The following is a 25,591-nucleotide window of genomic DNA, read 5'->3' as shown; positions in this document are numbered from 1 at the left end:
AAAACAAACACCTTTTCATTAAAAATAAATGCCCACCCACCACTTAGAAAAATAACCCCCCCGATTTACAAAAAATTCAAAATCTCTCCATGAAAAAAACATCTCTAACAAAGTTATCATCATATATTCCATTAGCAGTGAGACCATATTAATCATTAAGGCAAAAAAAAAAAAACAAGTGCATTTACGTCAAACATATGGGGGCAGTGTAGAAAATAACCCCCCCTCCCCACCAGCTCAGAGCAGCGCCCGCCAAGCTCATTGGACGTTGGAGTGGTAGGCGCTGTCACCTTTGTCACCCTCCCCCAGGGCGTTGGGGACGCCGGTCGTCTTGGAGGCCATCTGCAGAGGTACCTCCTGGGAACACACATCTCCTAGGTCTTCAGGAAGGCAGACCAGATGCAGGAGGTGAGAGAGCGGAGTGGTGAAGTTTTGGGGTGGGGGAGGCTGACATGTCATGCAGACAAGGCAGGAAAACACAGCACGCCCCCCCCTTAAGCTTCACCTTTTAAAGGGAATGTTGGAATTTCCAGCCTGCAGCCTCTAGACCCTCCTAATTCCTCACCAGTAAAACCCAAACCCACCAGTATCAATAATAATCGCATCTCTAGTCACAAGTTCTTAAAATCAGCACAAGCATGCAAATTCCCACCCCCGGACCTGTAGGGTACCCTCACCCAAAGATAGCAGACAAACTAATTCGCTGTAGGTAATGAGCTCTGACAAGGGGGATGAATGAGAGCAATCTGTCTAGTCCATCAGGAAGCCAGAAAAGCTGGAAATGCAGCATGTCGGAGAGATTAGGGCTTACAGGCAGTCACGCTCTAAAAATCAATAGGTCTCCTGTCCCCAGCCTAAGAGATACTGGTATTGCTGCTCAATAATGATACAGGATTTGCAGTTGGGAGTTGTGGGTGTGTCCACTGCCCAAAAGCAGGCTCCGCCTCGCACATCCCCGAGTGTAATACAGAGGGACACCTCAGCTTGGGAGAGGGTGAGAGGTCCAAGGTCCTAATGACAAACCTGAGAAAGATCACTGATTGGTGTGCAGGGATGCTCTGGGATTTAGGGTCAGCGACAGTCTTCAGGCCACTGACTGCCTTTCGCATTACTGGATATCGTTATGGTGTTTCTCCCTTTTTAATCTTGCTGGGGGTCCCATGGGCTTAAAGGAACAGGAAACATAATATTCCAAAAACCCAATCGCCACACAGTAACACCCTTGCTAACTGGGAAATGGGTTCCAAGCAGTGGACCTTTTCCTAAGCAATTGGTTTAAATGCTTCATCACTCTGAAACGCTTCGCTTTGTCTAACCTCTAAAGGCTGGAGACTCCAGAAAGGGGAAGGTCCACCGACCCCCCCCCCCCACTAACCCACTCCACCAATTCTGCTACTTTCCGCCCTGCCAGACGACAACAGACCATAATGCACTTTATGGTCGTCTCGCTGATGATACCAATGTCATGCTATTTTCAGAATGAACCATTAAACGTTGGCAATTGGAAGCTTTTACTAAATGTGTAATGCGAGGTGTAGGGAAATGTTGACACATGTTTACACAGGCTTTGATGACTCATCCAGCACACACACACACACACACACACACACACACACACACACACACACATACACACACACACACAGACACACACATATGGAAATTGGGGACAGTAATCCTGACTATCATACCTAAAATGGAGTCCACAAACATTCACAAGCTGAGGCCAGGGAATTCTGGGTGGACAGCGGAAATCAGCCTAGGAGGGGTCCTCTAGCTTCAGCTACACCATGTCCTACTAACAAGGGTCAATAGCCATGACCTACCTTGGGAGGATTGGAGGATCCCCCCCCCCCCAGCTGGGAAGGACACCCCCCTGACCTACTGAGGGAGGCCACACACACACACACACACACACACACACACACACACACACACACACACACACACACACACACACACACACAACCCCCCCCATCCCCCCACCTACCTGGGGAGGACACAGCTGCTCTCTCCCCCATCCTCTCCTCCCAAGCTGAGCAGAGACTCAGTGAGATGCTGTCCTCAGAAGCAGAGTGAAGGCTGCTCTGAGACTGGTGGGACCCCCCTGGGGGGTGAAGGCGGGTGGAACAGCGCTGGTAAAGCCTGCGTCCACCTTCCTGCTGGGGGGGCAGGCAGAGGTCAAATTTACGGCCTTGTATGGAAGCAGTAAAGAATGAGCACTGCCGTCAGTGTCATGTGACCCCGTCACCATCAAAATAAAGGCTTAAGTTTCCCTCACACAGATCACATGCTGGTCGTGCTTCCCTAGGCTAGTGGACTGGCAGTATGTTTTACATTTACATTTTTATTTATTTAGAAGATACTCTGTCGACCACGGGACTTGAACCGACGACATTCTGATTACAGACATAGCATCCAAACCGGCTGTGCCACACACTGCAGTGCCTCCACACACCGACTCCCACCAAGCAGAACGTACCCGCCTGTTCGTCTGGCTGAATCGCGTAATCGGGCTAAAAGCCAATGTGGTACTCCTGCAAGTTTCACTCAGAAACACACCAGCACAGGCGGACTCAACTCCGACAATCACTGCTTCGGCCCTGGGGCAGAACATCTCCCACCCCCCTCCTCATTTACATACCCCCCCCCCCCCCCCGCCTTTATTTATCCATCTCACTCATGGATGGCAGCGTGGGGGTAGGTGGGACACAGAGGCGTCCCCGGGTGCGAGTTAAGACACTGAGTTGCTATTCATGAGCGAAGCCGAAATGAATTTCACGCGCGCCTGGCCAGGGGGGGGGCAGCCCCGGCGGAGATAAGGGCCAAGAAAGCACCACATTCAATGGGGGTAAACAGATAACAGCAAGGCTGTGGCTGGGTTGGGGATGGGGGCATCGGGGGCTGTGTGAGCGGAGAGCGACAGAACAAAAACGCATTTGCCATAAACATGCAAAATAACACGTCGCGTGACACGGAAGAAGTTACAGAAGTGAGATGTGCTTTAGGGAAATGGCATCGATATGTGGCACAGACAGAGCTCTGGCTGGACAGCAAGGGAAAGCGAAAGGAGGATAGCAAAGGGTGATGGGGCGAATCCTAAGGCGCCCCGGAACACTCCTGCCCCCCCTGGATACGAGTTGTCAACAGCCCGTCCCAGCCGACTGGAGTCCCAAATTTACAGTCAGAGCGCTCAATTAAAGCAGATTCACTTACAGCATGCAGGCTGCCCAATGGGGCTAAGAACTCAATCATGCTAAATTACCCCCCCCCCCCACCTTAAGAGAGCCTTAAAAAGATGACAGTGATGTTGCTGTCAGGCTGGAGAACGTGCTGTCTGCCTGAAGAGCTTGACGAGCACCTGTACGCAACCTCCCACTGAACAGCTGAGTAAAGGAAGTACCGCTTGCTCGGGCTAGAAGCAGAACCGGGTCTGATGTGCTATAATTGTCGCACACGGCCTAGTCCTCTATGACCCCCTCTCCTTCCCCTAAAGCGGTGGTTCTCAAACTCGGTCCTCAGGCCCCACTGCCCTGCTTGTTGTCCAGCTATCCCTGCCCCACACACAAGTCCTAGCTGTCTTTCAGCTTCTGATTTACTGAACACACCTGATCCAGGTAATCAGCAGTGTGTAGGGCAGGGATAGCTGGAAGACAAGCAGGGCAGTGGGTCCCGAGGACCGAGTTTGAGAATCACTGCCCTAAAGCCTGTACCAACACAGCCTGCCTCTAGACCAGAGGTTGGCAACAGGTCGATAGCAGAACCCAACACGTAATCTCCCCCCAGGATCATACACAAAAAAAATGTAATTAAACCGAGGGGAATGCCATCTTGCCTGGTAAAATCTACTAGCGATACTGTAAAGCAGTGTTTCGCAAGCTGGTCCTCAGGGATCCCCAGATAGTCCGCATTTTTGCTTCTTCCCAGCTCCTGGTACAAGCAAAAATGTGGTCTGCCTGGAGGCCCCCCAAGAACCTGGCTGGAGAACATGGCCATAGAGACTTGGTAGTTCCCCAGATGAATTTTTTTGTACAAGTAGTTCCACTGCTCTGGATGTTCCAGAAGAGGAGGAGGCCTTACCATGTGCCCAGGGTGCTGGGGCCTAATGCTGGAGTAGGGGTCTGCAGGGGTCCAGGACTGCTGCTCTGGAGGAACATTCTGGAAAGTGCAAGCCAGGTCGAACTGTGAGGATATGATGTCTGCTTCCAGCAGGGGGCAGCAGGGAGATAGAGAAAGGGAAGGACAGGGTCCCATGCGGTAGGGGTGGAGGGAGGCTTTTGTGTTTATGCTGGGTGGCACCATAGGGTTCTGTGGAGGATGTGTGGGTTGCTGAAGCAGGTTCTTCCAGGAGAAAACATTGTTGTGTGCTCCAGAGCCCCTAATGTCGCCCCATGGTGCCGGGTTCTCCAAGCTGGAAAACATCAAAAACCATCTGGCTCAAAGCTGCCTTGGCAAAACCAGAGGAACAAACAGAAGAACATTACGGACACAAATAAAGGTTTCTCTCATTTTCTCTACCGATATACAATGTTAGATCTTTTCAAATCACTCATATTTCCCATATCCAGGTGCCTTTTCTGCTGGAGAAAAGGCCCAGAGAAAAGACTTTTACAGAAGGACATTACTCAAGACCCTCACATTCCAAGGAAGCTGCCTGGGTCTCCACATGGGCCCTGGATGAATGAGGTTCAGCTACCTCTCACACTTAATCACATGATCATCTGGCTTGTGGTCGATCCACCAATCAGCATTCATCACAATCAGGTGTGGCTATCCTTGCAGTAAATACACAGATATATCCATCTATCCATCCATCCATCCATCCATCAACCACCACATATCCTGTACTAGCACACAGCTACTCTGTACCTTTTTTCCAGGAAACATAGAGCACATCCTGGATGGTATGCAAGTCACATTTATAATTTGAAAATGTATTAAACCTATTCCCATTCATACAGCGGAACCAGGTTCAGGAGGAGCCCTGAGGGCATCTGAGCTCAGTCCTGCAGAGACACCTGTCCGAGAAGAGCTTTGCTCTTCATCTGTACTAAATGGAACACCTGCTATGAAAAGGTTACGGTGTAGTGTATAATCACGTCATTTCAAAAAACACAGGCACGATAATAAAATAACCTTTACGCTACTTCAACAGGCATTTACTTCTCTTCGAGTCTCTTAGGCACGACATGAAAAAAAATTAAAGGATAAAAAAGGCGTGGCAGGATGGAGAAGCTCCAACTGCACCGGATTGGCAGCCCAGGTGTTCCCCATGGGCCAGTACCGGGCCCCAGCTGCTATCTTCCAGCCCCCTGCTGGGTCGCCATGGGGCCCCTCTGCCTACAGGCCCAACACCCAGCAAGGGCACACAGGGTGAGAAGATTGTAGGTGGAAATGCTGTTGCTGAAGGCCCCCCTCCCCCCGGCTTCCCCGCCCCATGCGACCACCTGTAAGGATCTCCAGATTGCAGCGCTGTCTGAAACATCCACCCCGCACGGTCGAAGGCGTCCCAGTGTTCATAAACCACTCCCGTCCTGGGAGTGCCCATTTTGCCTGTCTGCGTCATTCCCGTTGCTTAACAAATTCATTAATTTGCCTGTTGGTCACCACAGCAGTTCGACTACAGTCTGAGCATTGTCACAAAATTTAACGACAGCCATATTGTGCTAAATATTTAAAAGGCAGATGTCCTTGCCCCCGCACCCCCTTTCGAAATGCGGTAAACCTACTTTATAGATGACACTGTGACACTGAAGCACTTCAAAGAGGTGACAGGCCTGAGTTCAGCCAGCCAGGTTTCCATCTGCGATTCACACGCAGCTTTCAAGAAAGTCAAAATCACTCAAATTAAACTGCAAAAAAGTGAACATTAACCATATGTGGATCTAAAAATAACCAGGATTTCAGTGATGCAGAGTTCAACCAGGATCTGCACCGTATAATTTCATATTATACTCTTTTTATTGTGGCTATCTGTTTTTCACCGGACCAGGTGATGGACGGGTACCCGCTCTCTTATACCCCGAGGTACCTGGGACAGGCAGCAAGAGCAGAGAAGTAGTGGGAATATGCATGTTTTATATAATATATAATATTTATATAATATGACTGAAACACTTAAGTAATTGAATTTCCTCAAGGAAAATGTGTTATAAGCTACCAAACGTTTGAGAATACCTGCTTGATCCTGTTTTAAACCAGGGCTTCCCAACCCATTGCCAACTTTTACCAGTCTGTGACATTTTTGCAGAACGTACATGGTCATCAAATGGGTTTGGAGCACTACATACTCATCCATTATCCGGAATGTTAATATAGCACCAGTCAAAAGACGGACACACCTGCTTTTAATGCATTTGTCTCCATTTTAGCTATATTAAATCACCATATAGCAAAAGGTCTTTAGGCCAGGAAGTAATACACATCAAATACAACAATGACCAAGACAACTGTTCAACATCTCAATTTTTTCTCAAGTCTTAGACTCTTCAAATTATCTCTCTTTTGCTTCTATGACAGCATTGCAGACTCCTGGCATTCCTTCAACCAGCTTCCAGATGTAGCCACCTGGGATGCTTCTCCAACAGTCCAGAAGGAGTTTCCATGAGTTCTGGGCACAAGTTAGCTACCTTGCTCTTAATTTTTGATCCAACTCATCCCAAACCAGCTCTGTAGGGTTTATGTCAGGGGATTGTGGGCCAGGTCGTCACAGCACTCCATCTCTTTCCATGTTAAGAAGATAATACTACACAATCTCAAGGTGCGCTTAGAGCTGTTAAACAAATGATTTTCAGTATGATTTACAGACTAGGGACATTTCAGGACAGACTTACCTCTCCAGAGCAGCCAGGCTACCCAGATTGCTCTGGGTCAGGGGGCTAATGGGCTTGCTGTGTGATGGGACCGGGGGGGCGCCCCACTGCCCGTCAAGGGAGGCATGCATGTCATGAAAAGGCGGAGAATGGAGCTCACTGCCCAGGCCATCAGACCTCTGGGGGTACTTTAGCGTGCCCCCTTGGGGGCCCCTCACACTGTCCCTCACGTTCGCTATGAGAGGAAACAGAATTCACTCATCACACCCAACACAAGAAAAACAGGCATACAGTAAAAAAAATTAGGGTTCAAAACTCATTTTTTTTTTGGTCATTGCCAAAAGCATGCTCCGAGTTTGCATTCTCACCACTATCAAGCTGCCATAACATGTTACTGAATCACCAAAATGTTAAGGGCCTTTCACCTAGGATGAAACTATCAGCCAAATCAGTAAACACTAAACTGCAAACATAAGGAGCACTGCCAAGTGCTGATTGATGAGATCATCTTCCTCGACCCTCGGTAGCATCTGCCAGCCAGCTTCCATACCATGGCCAACGTCCCACGCCGAGGGCGAAGAACAGAGCGAGTGCCACGGCCCGACAGACAGACTCCTCCCGGCAAGCCCGAAGCGGGAGTGGTTGAAGGATATGGGGGAGTTCTCCGGGCTAAATGGGGGCTGAGACCCATAGGACTTGGGGGTGGAGCTTCGGCAGACATGAGGAGGCGATGGGGGGCAGCTCCAGCGAGGATTGAAGGTGCTGTCTGTGCGGGCCTGATGGGAGAGGCACTGCGGTTAGAGACAGGACAGAGAAAGGAGAGATGCCGGGGGGTTGGGGGGGGGGGGGGGGCTGTAGATCAGAGGGTCGGAGCAGGGATGTGCGTGGTCTCGACGTAGCAACTCAGGCTCCCACCTGCTTGCAGTTCTCTGCTTCTCCCCACAGCTGCAGTGCCCCCAGAGCTGTGTGCCAGTCACTGCATCCTGAAAATCAAAGGCAGACACATTATGCAATGCTACGTGTAAAACAGGCAATTCTGAGACACTAGTGGTTGATACCAGCCTCACTGCCTTCCCAAGACATCACAACAGACAGAATAATAGGGTCTAACAGCATTACTGCGCAATAGAGTCCATAAAACGGCATAAAATCAGCACATAACCATGTACATAAACACGAGGTCAGATGCTCATTTTTAACAGGCTAACACAAAGGTCTAGAACAGATGCTCATGAGTAACCTTGTAAATGGTCTCTTCCATCTGGATATTAAACAGCCTCAAGCAGGTAATTTACTGGAACCAATGCGCTACTGGAGAGAGAAGTCAAACCTCGACCTACCGACTCCATGACGTCTCCTGTGAACCACGGTACCAAGATACACGTGCAGCTACGTGTGTCATATTAAGGACTCACCCGCCCTGGCACAATTGGGAACATCATCCACGGAGTTTCTGCACAGCATGGGGGAGGAGTGCAGGAACTGGGGGAGAGCAGCAGGGGGAGCTCTGGGGCTCCTCAAGAGGCCGAGGTTGTATGCGATGACCGCCTGGCCAGCAAGGGCTCGTGGGTCGACGGGACGAGACACCTGAGGGGACACAGCCGTCACACACCGTCTATCACATGACGGGGCGCCACGAGGGTGACGTCACACTCACCGACAAAGGGAAAGGTGGCGGCAGGCCGCTGCTGTAGGGGATGCTCCTTTTCAGGGAGTCTAGGTGCCCTGTCGCACCCAGACTCCTGCCGTAGGTACAATGGCGGCCAGAGGTCAGTGGCAGGAGGTAGGGGGGACCAGCAGGGGGAGCCATGGAGCCTAAGACGGAGAAGAGCTGAGCCTGACACCAAACACCTGCGAAACAGCCCGGTATTCAAATGTGGGGGGCCCGTGTAATCGTGCCCTGGGGAAGGTATCAGTCCGAGGTCCGTTGGAGGGTGGGATGGGGTCCATGGTTGGCCAGGTGGTCCATGGTGGGGGGAGAGTATGCCAGGTGAACCCATCAGGTCCAGTGAAAGACACGAATTAAAAGAGGAGCCACAAGGTGCCCCTGTGTGCCCATACCCTAATTATTTAAAACATCTTAAAGCCAAAATGACTTGTTATGCGTGGTCCTGTTATCCCAGATGCCACCTTCACGTAGCAAGAGGTATCTGAGAGCAGCCAGGATATTTTTTTACCCCCTTACTCCGTTTCAGTGGGGGTCACGGGGTGGTCCGGAGGCCCACATCAGCACCATTCGGATCAATGGGCCCCCGTGAAGAGCAGAAAATGCAGGCTGAAGGCTCCCCCACGGTGGGCCATGACGAGCCCCAGAAGCAGGGACCCGGGCTTACCGTAGCGACCCCTGGGAGAGGGGGAGGGCAGCTTCGGGTGCCAGCGGGGGGGGCGCTTCACCTTGGGGGAAAGGAGAAGAGCGGGAATCACAGGGATACCCATCCACAGAACCCAGGTAAAGAGATGAATCCGCAAAGGGGACGCATTCCCAGAGCATCTTATCTGAGAGGTTTGCCGCACTGGAAGGGGAAAAATGTCTTTAGGATGCACTGAGGGTGGCTGGGTCACACACTGAACAGGGATAAGGGGGCCAGGAACATGGAAGGAATCATCCAAGCAGCTGTTACAATGAAAACAAACATGTGATCATTCCCCAGTCCCCCTCCCAGTCATGTTTCACAAACCAGTACACATAAAGACCAGAGAGAACCGGCACAAGCACCATGCGCTGCAATTCCCATGGGGGGGGCAGGCCATGTTTGTGAGTGCTCTGGCCGCTGAAGCGGATCCGTATCTGAGTTCACAAACAGGGGGATGAAGGTTATGGTCCCTGGGGATGTCAGCTCGACATGGCCGAGCAAACAAATATGGGGGGGGGGGCTCCAGGCGGGCGGTCGAGCGGCCTCACGGGGCTGCGACATCACCAGTCAGCCACACTTCACAGAGCGTGAACAGGCAGCAAGAGGGGAAACAGAGAGCCGCTTAAATAAAGTCTGCCTGATTGGGCTGCTTTCAGAGGGCAGGGTGGGGCTAAGCTGGGAGGGGGTTTACACACATCTGTGTGGGGGCTACTCTTAAGAGCCAATGGGATCACTAATTTAAATCTCTCCATAACAGCACGGTGACATCAGCTCTTAGCTTTTTATGTAAATCCTAAAAAAAAAAAAAACACACACCACACATCACATGAGATATATTTCCTATGCAAAATAAACTCCTCAAACATCACCAGCAAACTCAGCCTAAGAAGTCTACACTCCCCCAGTCTGATCTCATTCCCAGTCACCTCATCCAATTAAAACGTAACAGAGCACTCCAGGTTCAAGCCATCATGTGACCAAAGGTTGCCTTCTTGGCACTATGACAGTAGCAGGCGTAGTTAAGGAAGGTGCAAGATACAGGACGACTGGACTGGGGTCCTTCGAGGGGGAGCGCAAGGAACAAACTCTGGGGCCAGGGGGTTGAGGACGTACCATGGTGCAGGGAGACTGGACGGGGGTCCTTCGATGGGGAACGCAAGGAACAAACTCTGGGGCCAGGGGGTTGAGGACGTACCATGGTGCAGGGAGACTGGACGGGGGTCCTTCGAAGGGGAACGCAAGGAACAAACTCTGGGGCCAGGGGGTTGAGGACATACCATGGTGCAGGGAGACTGGACGGGGGTCCTTTGAGGGGGCACGCAAGGAACAAACTCTGGGGCCAGGGGGTTGAGGACGTACCATGGTGCAGGGAGACTGGACGGGGGTCCTTTGAGGGGGCACGCAAGGAACAAACTCTGGGGCCAGGGGGTTGAGGACGTACCATGGTGCAGGGAGACTGGACGGGGGTCCTTTGAGGGGGCACGCAAGGAACAAACTCTGGGGCCAGGGGGTTGAGGACGTACCATGGTGCAGGGAGACTGGACGGGGGTCCTTTGAGGGGGCACGCAAGGAACAAACTCTGGGGCCAGGGGGTTGAGGACGTACCATGGTGCAGGGAGACTGGATGGGGGTCCTTCGAGGGGGCACGCAAGGAACAAACTCTGGGGCCAGGGGGTTGAGGACGTACCATGGTGCAGGGAGACTGGACGGGGGTCCTTCTAGGGGGCACGCAAGGAACAAACTCTGGGGCCAGGGGGTTGAGGACGTACCATGGTGCAGGGAGACTGGACGGGGGTCCTTTGAGGGGGCACGAGAGGAACAAACACTGGGGCCAGGGGGTTAAGGACGTACCATGGTGCAGGGAGACTGGACGGGGGTCCTTCGAGGGGGCACGCAAGGAACAAACTCTGGGGCCAGGGGGTTGAGGACGTACCATGGTGCAGGGAGACTGGACGGGGGTCCTTTGAGGGGGCACGCAAGGAACAAACTCTGGGGCCAGGGGGTTGAGGACGTACCATGGTGCAGGGAGACTGGACGGGGGTCCTTTGAGGGGGCACGCAAGGAACAAACTCTGGGGCCAGGGGGTTGAGGACGTACCATGGTGCAGGGAGACTGGACGGGGGTCCTTCGAGGGGGCATGAGAGGAACAAACTCTGGGGCCAGGGGGTTGAGGACGTACCATGGTGCAGGGAGACTGGACGGGGGTCCTTCGAAGGGGCACGCAAGGAACAAACTCTGGGGCCAGGGGGTTGAGGACGTACCATGGTGCAGGGAGACTGGACGGGGGTCCTTCGAGGGGGCACGCAAGGAACAAACTCTGGGGCCAGGGGGTTGAGGACGTACCATGGTGCAGGGAGACTGGACGGGGGTCCTTCGAGGGGGCACGCAAGGACCAAACTCTGGGGCCAGGGGGTTGAGGACGTACCATGGTGCAGGGAGACTGGACGGGGGTCCTTCGAGGGGGCACGCAAGGAACAAACTCTGGGGCCAGGGGGTTGAGGACGTACCATGGTGCAGGGAGACTGGACGGGGGTCCTTCGAGGGGGCATGAGAGGAACAAACACTAGGGCCAGGGGGTTGAGGACGTACCATGGTGCAGGGAGACTGGACTGGGGTCCTTCGAGGGGGCATGCGAGGAACAAACTCTGGGGCCAGGGGGTTGAGGACATACCATGGTGCAGGGAGACTGGACGGGGGTCCTTCGAGGGGGCATGAGAGGAACAAACTCTGGGGCCAGGGGGTTGAGGACGTACCATGGTGCAGGGAGACTGGACGGGGGTCCTTCGAGGGGGCATGAGAGGAACAAACTCTGGGGCCAGGGGGTTGAGGACGTACCATGGTGCAGGGAGACTGGACGGGGGTCCTTCGAGGGGGCATGAGAGGAACAAACTCTGGGGCCAGGGGGTTGAGGACGTACCATGGTGCAGGGAGACTGGACGGGGGTCCTTCGAGGGGGCATGCGAGGAACAAACTCTGGGGCCAGGGGGTTGAGGACACATGCACGGCTCGCTTCAATAGCATCTATCCGCTCAAGCACTTCCGACAGCAAGGCCCCCTGCAGGCTTCCCTCCGAGGCACACCGGCGCAAGAAGTGCTCCCAGATCCTCCTGTGTGAAAGCTGTGATGAAAAGGAAGCAGCTGGGATGCCTTCGCTGGCACTCGCTGAGTGGAGAAGACACCATGGGGACACACCTGCACTTGCCGACGGTGCAGAGGGCCACAGGGTCTCCCACGACAGCCAGCAGGGACTGAGCGCGCAGCATGGCAAAGTGCAGGGTCCGCGGGGATGAGAGAAAGCCCAGCTCCCGATCCTCCATTGTCTCCTCAGCCTCCAGGAGAGAGCCCCTGGGCCAGGCTCCACCGGGCACCCCCCTACCAGGGGCCCCCTGCCTGCAGGAAGCCCGCGTCCTCACTGTGCTGAGGAACAGCACGCGGAAGGGCGGTGCTACAGCAGGAAAACACAGGGGGACGGGGGGACGAGGGACAGGCATAAAGGTGGGGTCAAATGAGGGAGGCAAAGCCAGCCGTGGGGGTGGGGGTTATGTGAAAGACCGAGGAGAAGAGAGGTAGCATTGTGTAGTGACAATATGCAGCCAACAGGGGGCCCTCAAAACCAAGGGGTCCCCAAAGAAACGCATGGTTTGTGTCCACAATAGGAGGACAGATTCCAAACAGCACCAAAACCTTCAACGCATATGGGCCCCAGGCTCCACCCTCACCATCACCCACTGCTCACGCCGAAGTGTCGAGCGGCCATGGGGCCAAGACAACAGGAAGGCGAGAAAGAGCGGGTGCTGACCAGCCGGGGCGAGCAGCGTGTGCACGGTGACGCAGTTTAAGCCACGTCGACGCGCCTCAGAGCGCAGCTGCACGGCCTGAGCCGGGTACGGCGTCAACACCCCCACACTGCTCTCGTCCAGCTTTCCCCAGGACACCGGCCACTTCTTACATAGGATCTCCAGTTGATCAGCCACTTCCATCACCTGCAGCCACGGGGGAGGGGGGGGGGGGGAGACAGATAGCCCTTACACACTAGAACTGGTGCCCGTGCTGTGCATCGGAGTGGAAAGCAAACATTTATGAAGCAATGCGTGGTGAATTGGAGAAGGCAGGGGTTAGCAGAATAACGGAACAAGTCTTGAATAAGATTTTTAAAAAATGAAAAAAAAAATTACAGGAAGTCGAAAAGAGATCTAAATAAAAATGGTGCCGGCTGCCTTAAAAACAAATCCGTGTTTGGAGAGAGACCTGCTAGGTGACTGGAGCACTGATCTCCGCCACTGCTTTGAGGGTCAGGTAAGTTGGTATTGTTCTGTTTATTTGTAAAATTACTATGAACTTAACTAATTAATAAGCTTCACTTAGACTTTGTCTTCTGGGCAGCAGCCAGTGATACATAACATACTGCCATCGGCTTTGTTGTAGCAATGAAAACAACTCGCCCACTGTCTTGCTTGAAATGTCAGTAATTTAAGTATAATGTACTTATCCTGTCTTTCGTGTGCTGGTTTTAACACAGGGGAAGAGAATGCAGATGGACAGGAGCATCACTTTTTATAGTTATTTATTCCGCGTGAAAGATTTATGTATTTCTTTTTCATTTGTATATTTGTAAAATAAAAGTTTGCCAAAATGTTTTAGTTTTTTCTTGTCCTCAATCTCCCTAGTAAAGTAGTCCATTAATGCATAATGCGCAGTACTTCCTTCAGTGTACTGTACTTCTACATGTGCATTTGCACTGATTTGACAAGATTTATATGCCAATTCCCACTTCATTTGTGGTATAAAGGTAAAAATTTCTTGGCATAATTTCTGGTCATAGCAACGCAAACATGTACTTATTTTATGTGCATTTGCGCTGTTACTACAAATCGATTGCCACATGTATCGCTTTTAAAGGTGAATTCATACATGCATGACAGTTACGTGCATCCCTGCATATTCGCATGCATGACTCGCAGTTCATCCACAAACGCATCGCCGATTGCAACCTGCTTTTTAACTGGAACACACAAACGGTAGTTCATGTTGGACCGCTTAAGTGCAGGAATATGTCATTGGCAGATGTACAAATAATGACTCGCGGGACACACATGCATTTCTGAGTGAACTATGTTGGGTTAAACCCAGGAACAATAACAAATAAAGCTAAAAATAATGTAAGCATTTGCAGTAAATTCAAAAAAAGTCTTGTGTTCGTTGCATCTCGTACAGTCCTTCATTTGTGTCTTCATTTCTGAAGCAGGAACCTTCCCACAGTGACACACACACTGATGTTACAGTTATACCCTTTCAGAACCAAGTGCAGTGTGAATGCCTGACGGTTTTTGGTGGGGCTGATGTGAGCTCCACCTCTGGCCGAACACCAGCGGCAGCAGCAGCTCTGGCCGGGGCTCGGTGTGAAAGAGGTAAAAGAGAGACTCAAACGGGAGGGACCGTGTCAGGCCACAGCCCCAGTCAGCATCATCACATTCATGAAGTTTAAAATTACTGTATGTAAGATGTGACTCAAATATCACCAATAATGACAGTAATGTTTTAGATTAGAAACATTTCACAGCGTAGGTATACACTTTGTAACATTTGCAGGATGTGTTACGGGTGGGGCACATGCTGAGTGGGCGTGGCCTAAAGATGATGGGTGTGGCAAATGATGTGTGTGGAACATGAGTGGGCATGGCCTAAAGATGATGGGTGTGGCAAATGATGTGTTTGGCACATGAGAGGGGGCGTGACCTAAAGATGATGAGTGTGGCAAATGATGTGTGTGGCACATTATGGGTAGGCGTGGCCTAAACATGATGGGTGTGGCATATGATGTGTGTGGCCCATGATGGGTGGGCGTGGGCTAAATATGACCGGTGTGGCCCCGGAGTATCCCTGCTCACCTCAGCCTGATTGTAGTAACCGCAAGAGCTTTTTTCCGCCCCCCAGGCCACAAAGAAAGACAGGGGGAAGAAGTCTTTATGTACAGGCTGCTTGCTGGCTGCCTTCAGCTGGCCCCCATAGAACACCTCAGAGACCAGGCTAGAGAGAGAGGGAACGTTGCAGTGTCAATCACAAAAACATTCGCAAAGGAAAAATGACAACTTTGCAAATCCATTTCTTGGAAGCGTAAACCCAGCATCGTAGACAATCCCGGGTCAGACACGATACAAGCAGACTGCAATCGTCATCAACAGAAGTATTCCGGAAGCATCTATAGCTCGTCCTTCGTACCCAGGAGGATGCCACCCACCCGACAATGTGCCGCTGAGTGCGGTACTGCTCCATCAGCCATACCATGCAGCCACAGTCAGGGGGATACAGCTTACACAGCCGCTCCAGCAGGGGGCGCTGCAAATCACGCTCACAGGCAAACTCGCTGTGCGTCAAGGGGGGGGGCTGAAAGCCGCAGAAAGGGAGCAGGCAGTCAGAGCCCTCCGTTGCGTGTTTACTATGTGAAGCACGAAAAAAGGAGAAGCAGTGGCTATGTAAACAGCTTGGCAGGAAGACAGAAGGATTTCTTATGGGAAGACAAGAGGCCCAGGAATGTAAACAGACACATCGTCCATATGCACATGTCACAAATGGGCACCCCCACCTGATGGGGATCCCCTGCCAGCACCACCCGGGTGGAGTGGCTCGCCAGAGACAGCGCCATCAGGGCCTCGCACTCCACTATGGAGGAGGCGTCGTCCACCAGGATGTGTGTGAAGAAGCCTGACAGAAGGCAGCAGAAATCAGCGGCTGCAGCGCAGCCTCCGTAAAGGCGCATATTCACAGCGGTGAAGCCAAATGCACGAGGAAGCAAGCGAATATAAATTGCCATGAACTGTAAAGAATGAATCTGCGTTTGCCACCTACTGGCCATATGCGGTAAAACATACTAAATGCGGTCGACTACGAACCCAAAGGTTTAGTTAATAAACAGGCTGGAGGCTCCACCTACCAGAGTCAAGTCCCAGGTGGATGAGCTGCTTGGCCTGACGGACTGTGCTGACCACCAGCCGGGACTTCCTAACCTCCTCCATTCCTGGGGCCGAGGCCTCCGCTCCGGCACACTGGGGGGGCGTCTTCGTCGGCCTCGAACCCTGACGTCGGTCCCACAGCCTGTGGGTGCGTGTGAGATGAGGCTCTCCAGCACAGGAGGGAGACGCGTGGTCGCTTGCCCCATCGTTACCTGAGCAGGCAGCCCTGAGCGAGAGCGAGCGCAGCAACCAGGGAATCCGCCTCCACCTCCGACCGCGTGCACAGCAGCACCCTGGATGCCCAGGAGGGAGCAGAATGTAAGTTAGGGTTTACGAAGCCGGCATAAGACACAGCAAAGGACCAGCAGTGCTTTGAGGGGTCATGACCCAATCTTAAGGTCGTGTAGGATGTAGCAGACAGGAACACATGGCTGAGGATACCCGGGGCACCCCCAGAGGGCATCCCACCGTGGTCCATGCCACAAGCTCCGGACACACACCGACTGGTATCCTCCTTCAGCAGGAGCACGACGGCCTTGAGCAGGACAAAGGTCTTTCCGGAAGCCGGGGGGCCACACAGTAAGATGGGGGGCAGCGGCAGAGAGGGAGCCGACACGATTGCCCAGAGGGCATCCCTCTGCCGCTTGCTGAGCCGGGAGTCCCAACCGTCAACACTGAAATGCGGTCAAAGATGGAGGTCAGGCCGGGAGCGGCGCGCCAGAACACCGACCGAGTAATCGGCCCACAGGGGGTACCTCTCGGGGCGGAGGGGCAACTCGGGAAAGGGGGGCTGTGGGAAGAGCAGGGTGCAGTCACGGAGTGCGTCGACAGCGTAGTGCATCTCACACAGTGGCAACCTGTTCAGCTGGAACTGCAGCTCCACCTTGTGGCAAGGATGCAGACATGCGAGCGGGTTAAGCAAAAGCGGGTGACCTTAATCTAGCCAATGAGTCAATGAAACGTTAAAAGGTATAGAGGCTATTTAGAAACCCAGAAATACACATGTAATGCAAAATGAGCCAGTAGAAATAGTTTGCACTGCTTTCAGTCTGGCCGAGAAGTCCTTAATTCGATTTGTAATTTATTAATCAATTAATCTGTTCAGGTACAGGTTCAGATCATTCAAAAATCACTGAGACATGTGCGAACAGACACACGGGCCTCTGTGGAGCCTCTGTGCTCATAGGTCGAGGCTGAGCTTTGAACGCAGCAGATGTTGTGCCCCACTGGGGAAATTAAGCATTGAAAGGAAACAGACAGTGACTGTTATGTCCTTTTACACATCTACTATATTGTGGCAGTTTGATTAATACATGGCACAGGACTCAGTGGGTGGCACAGTCACACTGCCATGGTTCGGGGTTCAAATCCCACGTTCCATGCTGTGCATGTGTGGAGTTTGCATGTTCTCCCCGTGTCACATGGGACATGTATTCTCTAAAGCGGCCATATTGTGCACAAGCACGTGTGTGTGTGTGTGTGTGTGTGTGTGTGTGTCCTGTGCCAGACTGCTATCCTGTTCCCTGCCCACTGTGAGTCTCCTGCCCTGTGTCTTCGGCTGCCGCGAAGAGGCTCCCCCAGCTCCGCGCTGGGCAGTTGGCAGGAAGATGGACAGCCGGAATGGAGGGTCCGGATGGGAAGTGTGACTGTGGCGGACCTGCAGGTGTGCGCCTGCTTGTAGCCTCAGGTCACGGCAGCACTCCTCAGACAGCCGCAGGCACATGTCCTCCGGGGAGCACGCCTCCACCCGTGCCTCGTACACGCGCTCCCGGCCCGCTGTAACAGACTCAGCCGACAGGAGCATGCTGCTCACTGACTCGCGCACCAGCCGCCCCACAGAACTGTCCGGCTCAGTCCCGGTCTCACGCAGGCTCAGCAGAGCAAAGAGCTGGCCAGCCAGAAGGGGCCCGTATTCCCCCCGCAGTCCGGGTGCGGAAGGCTCAGTCATCAAGCGCAGGCATGTTTGGAGGTTAAACCTGCAGGGGGCGATATGAGCAACAAAAAAAATTCATCAGATTCCCTGCATCTCTGATTCAGAGTCATATGATATAGTGGTCACAGTCAAAAATATGACAAATATTTAAAACCTTCACTTCCTTTTAGTAACTAATTAATTAACATAGGAATAGATGTAAACCATACAAAAGACATTTTTGCATAACAAACCCTAAGAGAGATGCTTAGTCGCACAGTGTAAAAATAAATGTCTAAATCCCATGTCCTCTACTATCGAGGACGGTCGTACAGGCCTGCCCATAGTGACAAATTCCCATACAGTCTCATTTTAGCCACTATTTAGCCTGAAATTCCACAAAAGTGTGTTAAATGCCATATTTGAGTTTGGTAACTGCCAGTTGTGACAAACTGCAAGCAGGATTAGCCGTAACAAACTCACAGCCACAATTAGCAGAATGTTTTCTATGCTGAACACTTGCGTGTGAATTTAGGTTCTGTGCATGTCAAGAAATATATTGATTCATTTCGTTGTGCGTAACGATCCAAAAATGATGAGCGCCCAGACACATTACAACAAGAAGGGTGCCCACACTGGACCGGATACCATAGACAGGTTTACCTGCACTGCGGCTGTACCCTCAAAGGTTTGCCAACTGTACCCTAGCTGTAGATCAATGTACTCTTTAGCCTAATTTAAGGTACAGAAATGGACTCTGGGGAACATTTTTGTACCATTGGGGGTATATCAATGTTGTTTGTACTTTGGGGAACAAACCTGTACCATGGGCTGTATCGTCTGTCCTGACAGTGTGTGGTGGGTGGACTGAGTCTACAGCTTCATTAGAGTCTTCGATTAAAGCTTTGAGCCTCTAAAAACAGGACCCATTACACTCAATTAAGTGCGGTACAAAGAGGGACTACTGCATGTAGCTGACCTGTATCTCAACCTTCAAGAAATGCCTCAGGATCCATCAATTCTGGAAAAATCCTGACAAGTTCACCAGCCCACTGACCTGCTGCGTCTTGGCCAGTTATCCCCCGGTTATGGCCTCTTGCCAGTGCTGGACACTCTTGTATTTTGCAGTTGTCTAGCAGAACCCCAGTCCTCTTGGTCTGCCTGACTTCTTCTGATGTGAGGTTCCTACATCATACATGTTTTGTAATCTTTTATAGTTCCTGCTCTGATGCTACTTACACTTGTAACTGCTCACTAGTTTGAAGCTCAGTCTGGCTGCACTTGACCCTAAGTTGGTTCCTTGACAGTTGGATACTTCTGACTGTATTAGCTACCTCACTTGTAGATCGCTACGAACAAAAGTGTCTGTTAAATAAATTATTATTATTATTGTAATAAATTATTGAACAGTATCTGGACCCTGAAGGCTAGAATAAACATCAGCAAACACAAGGCAGAAAGTCTTGGGGTGTTTCTCAATATGTGTACTTTACCGAATTTGCGTTATTGTGAACACGTTTTACATCATCCTCCATTACCAAAGAACGGTTACAAAACTAAGATCAGAAGTCCAGAGGATGGTAAAAATCCACAAATATTGTTCTTGCACTGCCCCAAATATCAAGGATACATCGGACCAATCCCATGATTCACTGCACCCCAAACTCATTCTTGGGAGGCAAGACCGTAAGACCGTAAGTATTATCTTTGCATTCTTGGTATTGAGAAACATGCCATAGTCCTGGGCCTGACCCCATGACCCTGTTAACCCAATGACCCCAGCGACGGCAGCGGCCCACCCGCAAAGCAGGCGGTACTGGGCGTTCTCCTCGATGTACAGCAGGTCATGCAGGCGTGCGTGGTAGTTCTGCGGTGTGACTTTGCAGTCCAGCACGGAGCGTGTGAACAGCTGATCGGCGGCCGCGGGGATCCGGTATGACTGCAGAATGGACCGATCCAGGGGGGGCAGATCACAGGGCAGGAAGGCCACCACCGTCACCTGCTTGCAGCCCACGTCCCAGCGCATCAAGGACCCCCTCTGTGGGGGGCATGGTGGCTCCAGCTCCATGTCTGCAAGACAGGAACGTATCACAAAACATCCAGATTATTAGGAATCATACAGAAATTATATCTGAATTAAAATCAGAATGTGCTTTGAATGGCATTTTTCAAGTGAGGTTTGATTGAAGGTCGGTGGACAGCCCCAGGTGCAGAGCACCGGTAAGCTACCTGCAGGAGGTGCCTGCTCCACCCTGACAGTTTGGAGGAGTACCGGCTCGGAGCCCAAGTCCAGCGCCACGGCCTGCTGGAAGTTGCCGTAGGCGTGGGTGCTGAACCGCAGCTTGAGCTGGTAGATCCGCTCGGCCCCACAGCCCGGCCCAGTCCACTCCCACGGTTCCGGTCCCAGAGGGTAAGGCCGGGGGCCGGAGGCAGTGAGGGCGGCTACCTCTGAGATGGAGAAGAGGGGCCGGTGGAGCTCGCCAAGCAGGGCCACGCAGCGCAGCACTCGCGGGGGCTGGGGGGGAAGTAATATAAAGGTTAGCATTTAAACACCGGCCCCGTGACCCCCCCCACCCCCCCGGCCTACATCGCAATGCAGCTGAAGCATCCAGCAGAGGGACCTGTTCTTCTCCCGGACGACCTGCCGCAGGTCTGGTACGCAGGTGACAGTTACCCCCGGCAGTGAGGGCACCACCTAGGCAAGAGAAAAAGCATGGGGGGGGGGGGGCGTAGTAACTAAAGACCTGCTTCCGTGGAATACCAGCCATCTAAGCAGCAAGGGGCACAATGACCAAGGACTTATTCTTAGAATCGTTAGGGGAGGAATACGGGGGAGGGGGACACTGGCATAAAACTAATATTTTATGCTAAATGTGGGGGGGCCCAAACGAATAATTATGTAATGTGCGGGTACACGTTACACAGGGTGGGCCATCTGCAGCGGTTCTGATCGCGCGGAGAGCGTCGGGGGGGGGCAGCTCTAACCACAGCATGGGGCGACGGGCTGCCTGTCCACTTCTCGAGCAGCTGCTCGCTGTAGGAGGGGGTGGCGCCAGCGCGTGGTTCCCGTAAGTGTCGGCGCACCAATCTCTCCCTCCACTCTTGCAGCTCGGCGTGAGAGTGCGCAGAGACGCAGAACTCCCCCAGGGGGCAGCCCCCACCCCGCAGGAACCTGCACACGCAGACAGAGACCCCACAAACCACAGCTGGGTGTCCGTTTCACATTTACACTGGACTTCTATTATATCCCATTACCTTTTATTTATTTAGCAGTTGATTTCACCTTGGAGTAACCGGGCCTTGAGGGCCCAGCAGTGAAATCATTCTCCAGTATTTGAACTGGCAACCTTATCATCACAATCACCCAAAGCCGCCAGCCACACATCATCAGCTCACCCCCCTCCCCCCGTCAACACCATACCCCAACCACCTTTGTGTCCGGGGACCTGTATGAATCTCAGGCCATAACCTCGCCTTCTTAAGACCTGCACCTGAAACACAGGGTATACTCATCGAGGCCCAAGATCCCTCGGGGAGGATCCCGAAACCGCCACTGTCGCTCAACCGGAGTGCCTTTGAGGAGAGACAGCATTTCAGCGGGTTTGTATTTTATGAGCTCCTCCACTCTCCCAACTGACAGCACAGGTGTTTTATTACTCTGAAAGTTGGCACTAAGATTAAAAAGAAAATTCAAAAGCGCCCAGTCTGGAAGCACAAAGTCACATTCCTTCACAGGCTGAAACAGTCAGGCCCGAAATGGCAGGACGCGGCAGAAGACGAAGAACAAACCTTCCCCTCCAGTCTCGACTGAACCTCCAGCAGCTGTACAGGAAGCCTGCAAGTTTGGAAGAGGAACAACAGCAGTTATGCAGACAGCTCGCCGTAGCACCCAAAAACCATACAAGGTACAAACCCAAACTCCCTAATCCAAATGCAGTTGAGGTTAGATCCATTGCTGAGTAAAGCCATTTCTCTGATGCCATTTTTCAATGAACTTTCAAGCTAAATAAAGGGTTATCCTCCCTCCACTTGCTTAGGGAACTTTAAATGTATAAACAAAAAAAAAGTCTCAGTCTGAATGCCGATACAAGAGAACCTTTTCATCGGTTCCACTGTGAATATATAATTTTGTTGTTTTAGACCTGTTCTGGGCGTGCTTATCGAGAATATTTCATTCATAAAAATTGTGGAACTGTATGAAAAACACTAATACACTTACTACATATAGAACGCTCTGGAGATTAAATGAGTACCTGTGATTCTGTCAACAGAAGCAGCAACTGTCCAAAATATTTCATATCTTCATTCTGAGTGTGACCAAAAAAAAAAATTTGCTGAAGTTTTATGTAGGATTTGTACACATATTTCCAAATGTGAGGCTTTTTTATTTTGTTGAACAGGGTTTAGTTAAATTGCCTCTTTTACTTATGGTTGTGCATCACCACTTCCAGTCGGCCGCTGAATTAGCGACATCATCTTACCATGTGCTCTGCAGACTGACAGCTGAACAGCGCCTGGCACATCCCCCTGAGGCTGCTGTCTGCCAGTATGGAGACCAGGAGCTCCTTGAGGGTGTCACCTCTCAGCTCCCGCTGAAGACACATCACTGCACAGGAGAGTATCCTGTTATCATGGAGAACACCGGGGATAATATGCGACTTACACTCCCACAGCGATTATTTAAAAGTAACCAAACTCCAAACCCGGGACCTTTAACACCACACACACACACACACACACAGAGAGAGAGAGATATTATTTATATATATTATAGGTGCCTGCTATTAAAATGGAAACAGATCATATATCAAGGTTGTTCTTCCTAAAGGTGTAAACACACAGTATAATCTCTGGTATTACTAGCAACAATGCAACCTTTAAATGCAGTAATTCAGTTGTAACAAATAATAGTTTTAACATTAAATCACATCTTACCACTGCTGCTATCCTCTTCAGCTTCAGTGAATTTTTTCTGCAAATAAAAAGATTCTCATATTTTAAACGTTAGAATAACCCGCTTCAGTATACAATATGAACCCAATGACAGATATACGAATAAAAAGTAAAAAGAAAAAAAGAATCTACCAGCTGCACAAGTGCATAGACACGGTAAAGCAAGACTTGCAGTCGGACACTGTGATCAGTGGCGGAGGAGGAGCAGCAGGGGGCGCTGGATGGACTAGGCAAGCCGGCTAGGATCTCATCACAGCACTGCAGAGCTAGCTGGTACTCCTGCCTGCTGAGGTGCTGGCATGCCTTGGCACATAAGTCATCGGGCTTCCTCTCACCCATTCCTCGCCAGTGTAATATTTCCTGGAGACGCGCGCAAAAGTAGGGTGACCATATTCTGCTTTACAAAAAAAGATGACACCGGAGCTGTCATCAAGCAAATATCATCGAGAAACAAAGCGAAATCCCCGTCATTTCAGGTCCGAAGGAGGAGGACGTATGGTCATCCTACATAAAGCCTGTGATCCCGCATATAAACCTGCATCTCAGGTACACAGTAATATATAATACAGGTGACAAAAACATGTTTTAAAGTAAACATAAACATGATACATTGGAGATGGCTCGTCGTATGTTTTTATTTTTTTACTTTACAATTATTAGCAAAATCAATGTTTAACTTGTACTGAATGCTGAATATGAACACAGTCTGTTAATCACGCTATTTCAGACAGATTGAACATGCAGATCCCTACATGATTCTCAGGTGCACGCGCATTCCTTGCTGTGGGATATGCGCATGAAGGGCGATGGGGAAAAATAGCACCATTTCTAAACATGTGTCTAACAGCGTTTGTATTATTATTATGCAAACTATAAACAAGATGTATTGTGACTGATAAATGCACCTACATGAATACACTCTTTACCTATTCGACAGGATATCGGTTTGGCGTAAAAAAAAAAACGCTTCCAAATAATGAGACACATCACATCACATCACCCACCTCCAATTTCAGTATCGCCCGCTTGTGTTTGGGCCTCGCGCCAGATAATTAAAATCTCGCCGTTTTGGTGTGACGTCACTGTGAACGACGCAACTGTTTGGGTTACAGGCAGGTGAACCGGAAGCTAGCGGGCTATGCTTCTTTCTTATTTAATTACATGCATAGTGTCAATATTTATAGATAATGTAGCGTAATTGGGTGAAAGTGTGTATTTGCTAGATTAATATTGACGTATTTAAACTTTAGCTCAAATATATTTGATTGCCCTGTACTGTTGCCTCACACCTTCACAGTTGAAGGTTTAAATCCTGCTTCCATTTTAAGGCTGTGGGTTATGCATGTTCTCCTCAGGTCACATGGTTTTCTCCTATAGTCCAAAGACATGCATTTAGGCTACTTGCTGACTCTCAATGGACAAGATGGACAAACACGTTATGTGCCTGGTCATTGGAGACTAGAGTGCTAGAGTGAGAAATTGGGAAATGTCACTAGCCAGCATAAAAGCCGAAACAGAAACTGTCTTACATTTTATATATCCTCACCTTTTCCCTAGTATGAGTTTAAACTGGTTGAGGGAAGATTTTCCTGCCCTCTGGCTGGTGTAATTATTGGCTGCCAGTCATGTGCCCATTGGACGTCTTGCAGCTGGCAGTGAGGAAGCCACTGTTTCAGCCGGCCTGCTTGCTGCTGGTCGCCCCCTCATAGCAGATCGTGGGACAGATCGTGAACCACTTCTGTGCAAGTTCTGTGAAAAGTAATAACAAGGCCATCCAACATCCAAGCTGAAGCCTGGGTCTTCCAGAGCATCACACTGGCCTAATGAAGGCTCTTTGCACTGGAGGGAGGGGCTCTCTGATCAGACTGTCAACATGAGTCAGTCAAGGCATTAAATCATCATATCACTTGTCAGCAGTTCAGACGTAGAAGCCCGTATCTCTTTACTGTCAGTTGTCTATTTTGTTATGGAAAATGATACCCCACCCTGACCAAAATTCTGTGTTTTACATTGCTACTTTCACAACCTGCAGTTGAAAGGTGGTGTGCAGACATATGTGTGATTCTCCGGTGTGCGCATTGATGCTGCACTGTTTGTATTTTTGAAAGTCAAAGAGATGACAAAAACTAGCTAGACTACTCCGAGAGGCGAAATTGCACATATCAATGGCTAACCTCGCATTATCGGGTGAGTCAGTCAAACCTGAATGTCTAATTTTAAGATGTATTTGTATTGCAGTTGTGCTGTGGTGATATTTAAGTTCTGCTTTACAATACCAACAGTCGATTTACTCTTAATGTGCTGGCACACAAATTTAGCTTCTTTATTTGGGCCATCATCCGCTATGCGCGGACTTCTTCCTGCCATATTGCCGAATAATTGAGAAGGGACATTTTAATTTTTAATTGAGCAATCATGACAGCTGTAATATTAATAGAATGTACATATTTTTTCATATTGTCTCAATATGTATATACAGTAAGTGAATTGTCTTTGATGTATAATGCGCACACAGAGCAATGGCCGACCTGCTCTTTTTAGAGGGCTGAGCAGAGTAGGCCCCCGCTCCCCCAAAACAGGCCATGTTTCCTGACGACAGCAGTCAGCTGG

General features: G+C 50.8%; 1 protein-coding gene across 1 annotated transcript; it reads right to left on the bottom strand.

The window, feature by feature from the left end:
* Window positions 1-167: 167 nt before the first annotated feature.
* LOC125742366 (probable helicase with zinc finger domain) lies at window positions 168-23,393 on the bottom strand. Its single transcript, XM_049014282.1, has 38 exons — window positions 23,114-23,393; window positions 22,964-23,000; window positions 22,510-22,634; window positions 22,282-22,335; window positions 21,818-21,863; window positions 21,520-21,601; window positions 21,014-21,200; window positions 20,616-20,723; window positions 20,258-20,543; window positions 19,828-20,098; window positions 17,648-18,092; window positions 16,872-16,999; window positions 16,617-16,790; window positions 16,329-16,409; window positions 16,098-16,258; window positions 15,750-15,868; window positions 15,405-15,550; window positions 15,055-15,193; window positions 12,966-13,149; window positions 12,359-12,611; window positions 12,084-12,273; window positions 12,002-12,029; window positions 11,756-11,947; window positions 11,428-11,619; window positions 11,100-11,291; window positions 10,772-10,963; window positions 10,526-10,635; window positions 10,280-10,417; window positions 9,529-9,600; window positions 9,146-9,206; window positions 8,470-8,627; window positions 8,228-8,399; window positions 7,728-7,795; window positions 7,363-7,588; window positions 6,834-7,047; window positions 4,081-4,411; window positions 1,991-2,162; window positions 168-380 (listed from the first exon to the last, which is right to left on the bottom strand). Exons 1-38 carry the CDS (start codon window positions 23,318-23,320, stop codon window positions 259-261), a joined length of 6,063 nt encoding a protein of 2,020 aa, XP_048870239.1. The 5' UTR covers window positions 23,321-23,393; the 3' UTR covers window positions 168-258.
* Window positions 23,394-25,591: the final 2,198 nt, after the last annotated feature.

The sequence above is a fragment of the Brienomyrus brachyistius genome, chromosome 5, assembly GCF_023856365.1.
Source record: "Brienomyrus brachyistius isolate T26 chromosome 5, BBRACH_0.4, whole genome shotgun sequence".
Classification (NCBI taxonomy): domain Eukaryota; kingdom Metazoa; phylum Chordata; class Actinopteri; order Osteoglossiformes; family Mormyridae; genus Brienomyrus; species Brienomyrus brachyistius.
Note: the sequence above shows the minus strand (reverse complement) of the source record. Positions and strands in the feature narration are given on the sequence as shown.